At 45.3% G+C, this 11,826-nt stretch overlaps 1 protein-coding gene across 1 annotated transcript; it reads right to left on the bottom strand.

Moving 5' to 3' along the window:
• Positions 1 to 365: 365 nt before the first annotated feature.
• SLC30A1 (solute carrier family 30 member 1) lies at positions 366 to 8,918 on the bottom strand. Its single transcript, XM_014876924.2, has 2 exons — positions 8,121 to 8,918; positions 366 to 4,739 (listed from the first exon to the last, which is right to left on the bottom strand). The coding sequence occupies exons 1-2, from the start codon at positions 8,752 to 8,754 to the stop codon at positions 3,829 to 3,831; spliced, it is 1,545 nt and encodes a 514-aa protein (XP_014732410.1). The 5' UTR covers positions 8,755 to 8,918; the 3' UTR covers positions 366 to 3,828.
• Between the last annotated feature and the right edge of the window lie 2,908 nt (positions 8,919 to 11,826).

Here is an 11,826-nt window from a genome sequence, read left to right as displayed (position 1 = left end):
CATAACTCTGTGTATGTCCATACCACACACTGCGATGTGGCAACTACAGATATTACCAAAGCCCACACTGGGTGTTGAAAGCAATCGAGCTACAATTATTAGGGGTTCCACAGAAACAATTTACTCTGCTAAAAAGGAAGACTGATGGTACTGTGGCTAGCCCACTGAGTGTCTGAATCAGTTCTGCACTGCATCTTAGGTGCAGATATAATCTAGGAAGTGATTCTAAAATAGCACGTTCCTGGATGAGACATGTAGTAAGGGTAAAATATTTCATCCAGTGATGTTTGGTACATCTCTGACACATTTAATCCGAAGCCTAAACAATCTAGACACTGAAGTACAAACTTAATTCTTCCTTAAAATCAGTGTTCCATAGTTGTTTTTATTTTTAAAATTCAGGAATGTGATACACAATACAATTAGCTCCCCACCACTGCAGTGTTCACTTACATGAGATTCACTAGTTTCATGCTTTGTGGAAAAAAGAAGAAAATAAAGAGAGACTGTGCAGTGCTTTTGAACGCTCTCAGTATTCTTAAACTACGATCTTCTGAACAAATCAAGTCTGTATAACCCCAGACATTTTTAAAAATCTAGCTGTTTCACAAGCTAGCGGGCTACAGTCGAGTCTCCTACAGCCAGAATGGAGAAATTGTGTTGCTGCTGCTGCACAGCCACCACCTTGACCTTACTTTATTTCAGGGGGTTTACCATCAAGGGCTAAGGAGACCAAAGGGCCCTAGTAACACCAGCTGGTGCTGCATGTGCAACAGGGCACATGACAGAGAGGCCATGCAACTTCCCCTTTTCCCCCCATCATCATCACCATCATGCATCACCTCTGCACCCTGTCCTGATACTTAAAAAATGAGGGGGAGAGCTTTTTGTCTTTTTAGCTAGCCATTGCCTGCAATGGACACAGAAATAGAAAAATATTACTTCTGGCACAAAAAAAAAAAATTAAATAGATTAAAATGGAATTTAGTAACTACAATTCCCTCTATTCAGATGCATTTACCAAGACCAACGATGGTAACTGTTATGACTTACTAGTTGCTCTCTTTTAACAAGAGCAACAGCAGAGAAGTCAATCACTTCTCAGTGCTACCATGGTTTGATTTGTTGGTATTTTTTAAAATAAACTAAGGAACGGTAGTTCTATGGTGCATTAATGATATATGGCAAAACCTCAACAATTCATACTATTGAGACGAATTTTAAACTAGTGATTAAAATAATTAGTGAAAGTTTACCATAGAAAGCAAGGATACACATTAAAAAAAAAAAAGTACTTTGTTCATTTCAAAATTTACTTGGTTAATACTTTGTAGTATAGTAGCAGTGGTAGCATACTCGGCAAACGTAGTCTCATACAAGATCTCATTTAACAGTCAACTCTAGATCATATACAGGTAACAGAAAAAAGAGTTCAGATAATTCAGAAAACCCAAAAACATATATAAATACTATATTAACATATTTAAGTTAGTTTATGAGACTATACAACAAGCATAAACACAGAAAAAGATGAGCAATGCTGGTGGCTGCGATGCACCACCATCCCAAGCCAGCACAAAGCCGAGTCCACCCATCCACAGCCCACAGCTTCCTGCAGATGCATCTGAGCAGCCAAGGGGCAAAACCCTCGGGCAGTGCTGTGCTGCAGCCCAGCAATGTGGCCTGTGATGGGGCTCGCTGGAAGCAGAGCCAGCACCTCCACCTTTCCTTGCTTTGGCACCCAGCACCTGGCCAGAGCATGGAGTGAAATAGGGCTGGTCTTGGCTCCGCAGACTGCACAGGTAATGCACAACACTGGTAATCCACCCATGGATAATCAAGAGTTGACTGCAATGCTCTGCTGAGAGCTTGGGTAAGACCACTAACATGACTCGGGCCAATCCAAGCAGCAGGACTATTTTTTGTACTATTTAGGAGCAATTATGATACAAGACACAAATTAGAAATGCAAACTAGGGAGGTGTTCTGTATCTGGAGGCAAAGCTACATTCCCTTCACTAACAAAACATTCTTTTTAAAAAAATCTATATTTAAATACTGTTAAAAACCTGAAAACCACAGCATCAAATAATTTCATAAGGCCAAAACTATCCTCAGTTCCCTCTGGTTGTGCCTACGTATTGCAATACATTTGCAGAAGTAGTAAATGCCAGGTAATCTTATCCTCTTTCCAGTGCCTTCCAGTAACAGATCTCAGAGCTCTTCACACAATAGTTAAGCCTCACAACACCCCTGTGAGGTAGGTATTATCCCCATTTGAAAACAGGGACACTGAGGCAAAGTGTTTATCATGTCCAGAGTCATAGAGCAAAGAATGGAAGATCTGAGTTGTTTTCCAGTTTTGCACACAGGAGCAATCCATTAATCGCAAGACATTAGTTCCTGTATACAATGTGAGAGTGGATCAAAAGGGCCAGGGTTTTAGATTAGATTTCTTGTATGTTTTATCTTTCAACTCTCCTCTCATCTCTGCCAAACTCACAGAGTCCACAGAGCAGTTTCTCCTTTCCTAAGGTGTAAGCTGGCAGCACACTGTAACAGCTTCTTTAGAGCCAGTTGTCAGTTAACTGAGTCAATATTTTAAACCATAGATTCAGATACTGAGTAAGTGAAATTATGTGATACATAAACATCTCAAAGTGTGAAATACAGTGAATGAAATCTTACTCCCTGCACCACTTCCTCAAAAGTCAGTGGAGGGCTCCTGAGGACACGGTGGGGGGCCAGGACTGAAATCACTGCAAGTGTTTACAGACACACTCAGCTAGAGGCAAAATGCACCCTTACATTACTTGTTGGGGAGCTGCTGTCTGTGCTTGAAAGCAGGACTTATGTTGTCGGTGCTTGGCAGACCTTCCCCAATAGAGCACTTATTGACAGAACTAATTATTTTATCTTCGTAAACTCAGCATCAGCTAAATATTTATTCATAGCACTGTTGAGTCAAGGGTTCTTTAAACCCCAAAGACTTTCATGACCAGAACCAACTTGGAAGTAAGGGGGAAAAAAAACAGAAAATCCATAAAATGTACAAGTCTTTGTGCATTTATGTGTATGAAGTGTTACTTCATCGACCAGTCTCATGTCTTGACCACAGAGCAGTATACAGTAGCTCGAACTGCCATTCTGACAGGAAAAAACCCTTTCACATCTGTTGTTTTCAATTACCTCGCTACCTTACCAGAAGAAGAGGGGACAATTTCTGACAATCACATGATGTTGTCTTTAAAATATGCTGTGCGATAAATTTATTAGAAAAGCCTTCACATTTTTATTATTATTACATAACTTTAGGAAAAATACGTGAAACTGCAAAGTGGTTTCCAGTTTTTAGTATATATTTTTTAAATGTTCTATGAACTTTGGTTTTCTTAGGGCTTCTAAATAAACAATATATTAAGATATCTACAAATCAAATATTAAATGAAAAAGTAGGTCCAAGAAATCTGTAACACAAATTGAGTTCCTACATGCTTATCCCTCAAATACCTTTTCACTGGAAAAAGGTATCTTAATTTGAAGCACAGCAAAAAGTGTCTCTGCTGAAATGTTGAAACTGGTTTTCTGAAGTGTTACAGCATGGGTGCACTGTCTGTCTCAGTCAAACAAAGTCAACACAAACACATTGTATCATGACAGTGACATTATATTCTTTAAAACAAGCATTCTATATTTAGCAATATGACAAGAACAAGGACTTCAGCAATTACACTATTTGGCAAAATTGCATCTCAAATGTCTGTCTCTTCCTCTTGCAACACGGCTGTTAACAAAGTCTCCACAACTCAGGTAGCACCCTTCAGGGAGTTACAAAGATGACTCAAACTGCTCGTTCTGATCGGTGTTGGCCTCCAGCTTCACTGAAGGGATGCTCTCCGACTTAGTCCTCCTCGTTTTCGGAAATTCAATGACAACTTCTGAACAAGAAATACTAAGTGACGAGGATTTTTCTGTCTTCTTTGCAGTACTATCTTCTCCTGCTCCGCAACACTGCTTCAAAGCACACTGAGTCCTGCAAGGCAACTCGCATTTCCCTCTCCCTGACTCGGAGCCAACGCTGGCAAACTCAGGCTGAATGGTAGTTGCATGAATCCCTTCGTCGTGAAAGATCTCTTTGATGCGCTTGGCCACCATCATGTACGTGGAAGGGTCAGGACACTTGATGTGAGCAGTGCCAATGATCCTACTGCCTGCTAGCTGCCAAATGTGTAATTCGTGGATTGCTTCGACTCCTTCGAGGGTACGTAACTTTGAGTTCAAAGAATGGACGTCTATTTGTTTGGGAACAGTCTGTAGAAGGATGAGGGCTGACTCCCTAAGTAACGGGTAAGTTGTGTAAAGGAGTATACAGACCATAATCAAACAGAGGACAGGATCTAAGTATAACAACCAGCAAGGACCAGCCACCGTAATGCTCTCTTGCTCGGATTTGTTAGCTCTGCCAAATGCTTGGGATAAAGTAGCATTTTCCATGCAATGATCATTGACACATGGATTAAAGCAAGGCCCATCTTCAGGGCATGGATTCCACAAGCCATAAAAGAGCAAGGCATTCACTACCACAATTACTGAACCTAAGGCATCTCCAAAAACATGCAGAAAAACTCCACGCATGTTAAGTTGTGCACTAGAGTCTTCTTCAACTTCCTCTTCATCTAGAGGATAATGGCCAGCATTCCCATTCACTTGTACGTCACTCAGGTCATCTTTCATATCACCTGACAAGAAAATAATAAAACAATTAGGCAGGAGCTATAATACAACATGTTACTTTAACTCCTTATAAAATCATATCCAATGGAAAGCATGGCACACTGAGTATGAAATCAAAAAGCAACTCAACCCACACACTTAGCAACATCATCTCTGGCTGAGGAAAATTCCGTTTTCCCAATAAGTGATCTAAATAATCTAGAAGGCAACTGTTTCTACATGGAGATTAAAGATGTAGAGTGGCAAAGAATGAAGTTTTAACTTACTCTACTGAAAAACTACTTTCACCTTTTCCAGCTGTTTAACCATTTGCCTATTCACTGCTTGTTTCTTAAACAAAATGCAGAACTACAGAGGATATGTAAAAAAGCTGGTTTACGTAGCTCAGTTAGTCACATTTCTTCCTTCTTTTGAAACACCAATAGAGTGATCACATTGCTAAAATCCATCTTTAACCACAGCACTGCATTGCTATTTCATATTAAAATTTGAAGCTGGAAGCTCAAAAGCTGTATGAATACAGCTGTGTAGCAGCTTCTTTACAGGTTTGCCAATGCCTTTTCAAGAGGCTTCTGAATTCAAGGAAAAGGAAGTTCTTCCATGGAGTTAGCAGGACCATGAGATACAATCAGCTGAAATCAGAAATTTTAGGTCTAAAGAGCAGACTTTACCAGCAGAATTGACTATACAGCAGTGTAAGTTATCATTGAAACTCTCTGAGGAAATGAACTACTGTTATTTATATTTCAGAATAAATGAATAAATAGTAAAATTATATCTTTTTATGCAAGTGGCATATAACTGTTGAGTGACATACAGCCTGTGATGTCCAAAGTCATAGGTCATAGATTGTGCAAAAATTAACATTTTAGCGCCCTCCTTTCTCACAACTGTCTGCAATATTTACCACTCCAACACAGCTAACCAGCTACATGGGAATAAATACACACATTGTTACAAAGAAGAATCCTTTCTCAAAGAGAATCATCTCCCAGTGTTCACAATGGAGAGAATTGTACATGATTAAACGCCTACTTTTCTTCAGAAGTTCTTCTTTGGATACTTCCAGTGCTAAAGAAATGCAACAGGCACTGGCCCCTGGCCCGACAAACTGAAACAAGGAGCTCTTACTGCTTCTGAGGTTATTGAGTTCAGAGCTTTGTAAACATTAACACGTTAATAAGACGTGCAGCTTCTGCTGTTCTGCCCTTGTGGCTGCAATTCTGCAATTGCAGAGTGCACACAAGTCCTCTCCTCTCTGAAGGAGTGGGCTCCTACCAAGGCTGAGTTCCAAGCCCCAGCTCGTGACCTCATCCAGTACGCTTCTGCCCTGAAGCTCCAGCTACATTTTCCACACTACCTCTAGGAGTTATGGAACATGGGACCAGTAACTTTCCAGAGAAGTAAATACATTAGAGGGAAATATCTCAGGTTACAGAGTTCAGATCTCAAGGTCCATAATGAAAGCAAGGAAAGAGGAACGCTCTACTTTGTAACAAGTGCTTGGAAGAATGGAGATCTGAAAAGTCAGTACAGCTATCTGTAAGAATGGGTAACAGGAAATATAGTTCCAGAAAGCCCTTGAACTTTTTTTTAATGGAAAATGGTTAAAACATGTCCATTTGAAATATGTTCATTGAAATCTAACAATAAACTGATTATTTTACATAAAGTGCATCCATAGAAATGCCTGCGCAGGACTAGCCCCTAAGACTAATGCCTACTTTACCACCTTAGGAAATCAGGACTATCTCACTCTGCCATTCCCAATGAAGGCACAAGACCACCTTTGTCTTCATCTCTACATCTTACATCTTCTCCCAAGTCTCCAATCACCTTTACCTGTAACTTTTCCATAGGCAAACTATGAATAGCTCCATCCATTACATAATCATGACAGGGCACAGAAGGAAACACAAACTTATTTCAAAGTTTCACTGTGACCAAAATTATGCCCTATTACCTCCTAAATACCCACAACAAATTATTTGTTATTGCCAGAAGCACATCCATGAGACATTCCAGACAAGCTAGCTCACAACAATATGCATTTTAATCTATGCCATAACCTTTTGCTCTAACTAGTCCAAAACTTGGCTAAAAGCACAACTTTTCACAATTAAAGAATAGTTCCAAGCCAAGATATGTATGAGACCAAGGGTTAAGCGAATTTTACATTGTTTGAAATGAATTATTGGGATACCTTTGTTGGAACTAAACCAACATTAAGAGCTTATTAGTGGTCAAGAAAATGGTGTAGTGCATTCAGAAGAACTTTCCTATCCTCTTGAAAACCTCTCTTTCCAAAAGCCAACACGGAGTCGGAGAAGCAGAAACTAAGTTTCTCAAATGTGTACTGGAACCTCTGACCACAGAAAACCTGAAACTGTAGCAAAGTATCACTCCCAGCAAGTAAAACTCCCTTTAAGCTAAAACAATGGTCTGCAGATGTCACCCTGAAAGAGAGAAATTGGTTGCAAAGCCTGAAGTCCATTCGTTCTGGTGACAAGAATGCACTAGGAAAAGGGAAGTGGCAGTCACACACACCTTTCACTCCGCTAGCATGCTTGGCTTTGACCAAGCAGCTTCAAAATGAACTATCCGGGCTTCTAAAAAATAACCCAAGAAATTCCTTCCACGAAATAGTTTAACCACAATTGGGAAGGGAAGATTTTAAATGTATGTCTTTAAATGTGTGCAGGTTGAGTGGGAAGGCGCATGCTTTAGAAAGCTAAAGAAAAATTATTCCAAGACACCACACATGTGCCCTGACACCAGCACGCTCCACATTCTGGCTTCCACAGTTCTGACTGGCAATTTCCAAGACTTCTTCCTATTAACACCTAAGCTATGAAGAAGCACAACATTGCAGTGGAATAGACTTCAGCATGTTTGGTTTAGATGCAGCGTAGCTTCCCAGGTAGCTGATAACTGACCCAATGGAGCAATGCAGCTGTCGGGACCGAGGCACTGAGCCGCGCTCCATTTGATGTGCAGCCAGTTCGGATGGCATTAGGAGAGCGTCTTGTGACAGCTCGTGTCGCTAGGCAAGAAACGCCTGTCATGTGGGACAAAGCCTCCCCTTGCAGAACCAACTTTTCACCCAGGGCAAACTGCTTTACCCTAAGATTCTTTTACACTCTGTCTGCAAGACAAACATGCAGCTTAGCGCATCCGAAGGAAAGGCGTGAGGAAGAGGTGCGACAGCCATGTGCCCCAAGAGCAGCTAAGAAAGTTTCTCGCCTCTTTCTCAGGAGTGGGGACAGATGGTCCTCACAGAGCCCGCACCAGGTGGGACCAGGACGGCCACCGCCCTACTCGGGGAAAGGACCCCTCCCGCTTTTCCACGCGGGCATGGGGCAGCGGCGCTAGCCCGCGGGGCTTACCCAGCTTCTCCTGGCCGACTCCGTTGGAGCCGCTGCAGTTCTCCACCAAGGTGCTGGTCTCCTCGCGGTGCAGCGCAGCCTCCGCGTCCCCCGGCGGCTGCTCGGGCTTGGGGCCGCCGCGGGGGTGCTGCTGCCGGCCGCTGTGCGAGTGCCCGTGGCCGTGGGCGTGCCCGTGGCCCCCGGCGCCGTGGTGGTTGAAGAGGCAGAGCCCCAGCAGGTTGATGATGAGCCCCGCCACCCCCACGGCGATGACCACCAGCGGCTGCTGGATCTCGTGGGGCTCCGTGAAGCGCTCGATGGCCTCCAGCAGGATGGTGAAGCAGAGGGCGGTGAGGAACACGGCGTTGACGAGGGCGCCCATCACCTCGGCCCGCACCCACCCGAACGTGTTCTTCTTGGTGGCGCGGGTGCGCTGGGCGAAGCGCACGGCCACCAGCGCCACGACCAGGGCCATCACGTCGGAGAGCATGTGGAACGAGTCGGAGAGCATGGCCAGCGACGACGTGATGCGACTCACCGCCACCTCCACCACGAAGAACAGGAAGGTGAGCGCCAGCATGCACAGCAACCGCGCCCGCCGGTTCTGCCAGCACCGCGGCCCGCCCGGACCCTGCGCCGCCATCCCCCCGCACATCGCGGCTGCCCCGGCGGGGGCGCGAGGAGCGCGGCGGGCGGTCGGAGCCCCGAGCGCTCGGGCGGCCGCTGCGCTGCGCTCCGCTCCCGCCGCGCCGCCGCCGCCACCGCTCCCTCCGCAGGCGCCGGGCGAGCAAACTTTGCACCCGAGCCCCCTCACTCTTTTCACACGGAACCCGAGCGCCGCCTCGGCCCCGCCCCCGCCCGCGCCCCATTGGCCGGCGCGCCCCGCCCGCCCGGCCGTGCCCTCCCGCCCCCGCGCCCGGCCCCGCTCGCCATTGGCCCGCGCGCCCTCGCGACAGCGGGGCCCCGCCCCCGCCCGGTAACGCCCAGCGAGCCGCGGCCGCCCCGCTCCGCCCGCCCTCGCCTGAAACGGGGAGTGGGCGGGGCCACGGGTGACGCGCCGGGGGACGGCGGACTCCCATTGGCTCGTCCCGCCGGCTTTCCCCTCCCGCCCCGCCCCCGCAGGCCCCGCCCGCGGCGAGCGGGACTCGTGCAAAAGGTGCGCTTCACACGGCCCCGGCCCCGCGCGCGCCCGGGGGCGGGGCTACCCCTGCGGGCCTCGGGGCGGGGCCTGCGTGAGGGGCGCTGTGACGTCACGCGGCCTGAGCCGGGATTTCGGGGGGATTTGCGCTTTTTTTGCGACTTTTTGCGGCGGGGTTTCTGTTTAATTCTTCTCCTTGTTCGTGACGCTGAGGGCAGTAAGATGAGTGCGGACACGGCGGCTAAAATAACTGGAAAAGAAGAAGAAAGAAGTTTTGCTTGGAGTTTTGAAAAGCTATATAATATAATAGCCTATTAATAAAATAATAATATAATAATGGCTATAATATTAAATAATCATTATCAAATTTTATAATAATAGTTTTATAATAATATAGCAAAAGTATGTAAATGCTATGTAAAAATGCATATGAAAATTATGTAAAAGGTCAGTCCCTGGACACTGTTTGGTTTGTTAAACTTGTAGTTAGGAAAGGGAAAGCAGCGTGTTTGGAGACATCCAGAAAAATCACAGAAGCGTAACCACTAAATTTAAAAAAAAAAAAAAAAAATAGCCAAAGTTACAAAAAGGCAGAGCTGACCTCTTACTTTGCCCACTGTGTTCCAGGGAACCAACAAGCACAGCAGTGAGAGGAAGAATGTGAAAGAAGCTGGAGAGGAGGCAGCAGCCCTAGCTCTTTGCAGCTGTCTATAGAGCTGTAGCTGTGTGTGTGGACCCATCGAGGCAGGAAGACAAATGGTGCCCTGAGATGGAAGACCTGGCCAGAATGCAAAATGTTGCTCCTGTACTTGGCGATTTCAAAGAGGTTGTGATTCAGGGACTGTGCAAAAGTCCTGACTTCATTTCGGCAGTAAAATGACAGAAGATGCTCACGTGTCCACAAGGAAAGCGTTGTCAATGAAATAACTGAGAGCAGTGATTCAGGACAGGCTTCCTTCCCCCTGAGCCCACACCTGGATACCACGCTTACCCATATGTGCCATCCCCTCACCTTTGCTTAACCTTCCTGACATGACAGAGCTGTCTTGGGCACCACAGACACTGCTGTGCTGACCTGTGACCCTGAGCCCTGTTTTCTGTGAGAGTATCATTGTGTCAAAATCTAGGTGTGCTGTACCCTGGAAGTAGCGGTAACAGCCTACACAGAGTTATTTAATGGCCATTGTAAAGGGAGTCAGCAATTAGATTGCTATAAACTTCTCCTTGCCTGCCTGGCTTCCCGTATGCCCTAACGTCACTTGCTAAGAAGTAAATAACCAGGAAGCTGAACAGCAATCACGTGGAATTGGAACATGCCCATGTTGTGTCGTCCTCACTCCCACACAAGGCCATTAGTTAACAAGGAAGAATTGCCCAAATTTAGGATATATGGGTCAAAGAAACTGGTGCAGCTCAAACTTCTTTTAATTCCTGCAGGTGAAGTGGGTCATCATTTACAGGGATTGCTATTAATCCAATGGAATTTAGCAAGGAAGGGAGAACAACAAACTTGGTGTCTTTCATTGGCTCAGCTTCAGGAATTAGTGAAACTGGGTTTTAGTTGGTTGCCACTGGGGTATCATCAAGATTTTCTTGATTAAAAGTGCTCAGTCCCCTCCTGAGAGAAATAAATAGGATATCAATATCAGTAGAACCCTTATGAATAAAACTTCATTATAAACTGTGTCAAGAGCTTTGCCTGATTTAAGGAGGAGACTTAAACGGCTTTTTGGGCTTCTTTCTTGGTATGCAAACAAAGTCCAGATTAATTTGTGATCCTTTTAGTGTTTGTTCACTGTGAGACCTCCTGATCTGCTCAAGGGTATCCACACCACCGGTCAGTGTGGTGCAGCGTTTCTCTTACAGGATGGCATCTTGTTGATCCTTAGCCATGTCCAGGGACAGCTTTTTGTCCTGCTATACCAGGCTGAATGCTTAATTCTACTTGGGGCCAAAAGCCACAAGACATGGACCATATACCCCAGGAGAATGGGAGGGCGTGGTTTCTTCCTAGGCAGGGAAGAAAAATTGTTCCTGAGGCCTTCCACTGCTCCCTGATGAATAGGGCTGGGCGTACAGTTTTGACCCAGCCACTGTTGTCTCCATAGGCTTCAAACACAGGGACTTTGATGAATGATCCCCCATTCTGGCAGCCCAGTCCTGCTGCCAGACGTGCCAGGCATGGACCAGCAGCTGGACCACACAGGATTTCACACTGCTACCTCTTCCCCACACTCTTTCTTGTAAACCAGTGGGCTGTACGCTGCAGTTTCCAGGATTTTCTATTGTATTACCATACACCAGCAGCCAAGAGGAACAGAGATAGTTCCTAAACTTAGGGCTGTCCATCTGGCAACATCATCAATTTTAAGATTAATGGGAAAGTGACTGATACAGGTACCTAATGAAACCTTCAGTGGTGTTTTACAGGAAACACAATGTTCTTGCTTATGCTTTTAGGGAGAATACTTTGTCTTCAGAGTAGGGAGGACTTTGGATTTTTTTTTTTTAAATTTATTTTTTAGGCTTCCAGGCATTGTTCATGACTCAAAGAATTCTTTCTCGGCTCAGCTTCCGGTCCACAGATGT

Source organism: Sturnus vulgaris, chromosome 3 (genome assembly GCF_052056855.1).
Source record: "Sturnus vulgaris isolate bStuVul1 chromosome 3, bStuVul1.hap1, whole genome shotgun sequence".
NCBI classification, from domain to species: Eukaryota; Metazoa; Chordata; class Aves; order Passeriformes; family Sturnidae; genus Sturnus; species Sturnus vulgaris.
The sequence above is the reverse complement of the archived record's forward strand: the minus strand, read 5'-3'. Positions and strand labels throughout refer to the sequence as shown.

Excerpts from the sequence above, each read along its gene's own strand:
- SLC30A1 (XM_014876924.2), bottom strand. The coding sequence starts at position 8,754 with ATGTGCGGGGGGATGGCGGCGCAGGGTCCGGGCGGGCCGCGGTGCTGG. Across the intron at positions 4,740-8,120 it reads AGTCGGCCAGGAGAAGCTGG|GTGATATGAAAGATGACCTG; the intron begins GTAAGCCCCGCG and ends TTTTCTTGTCAG.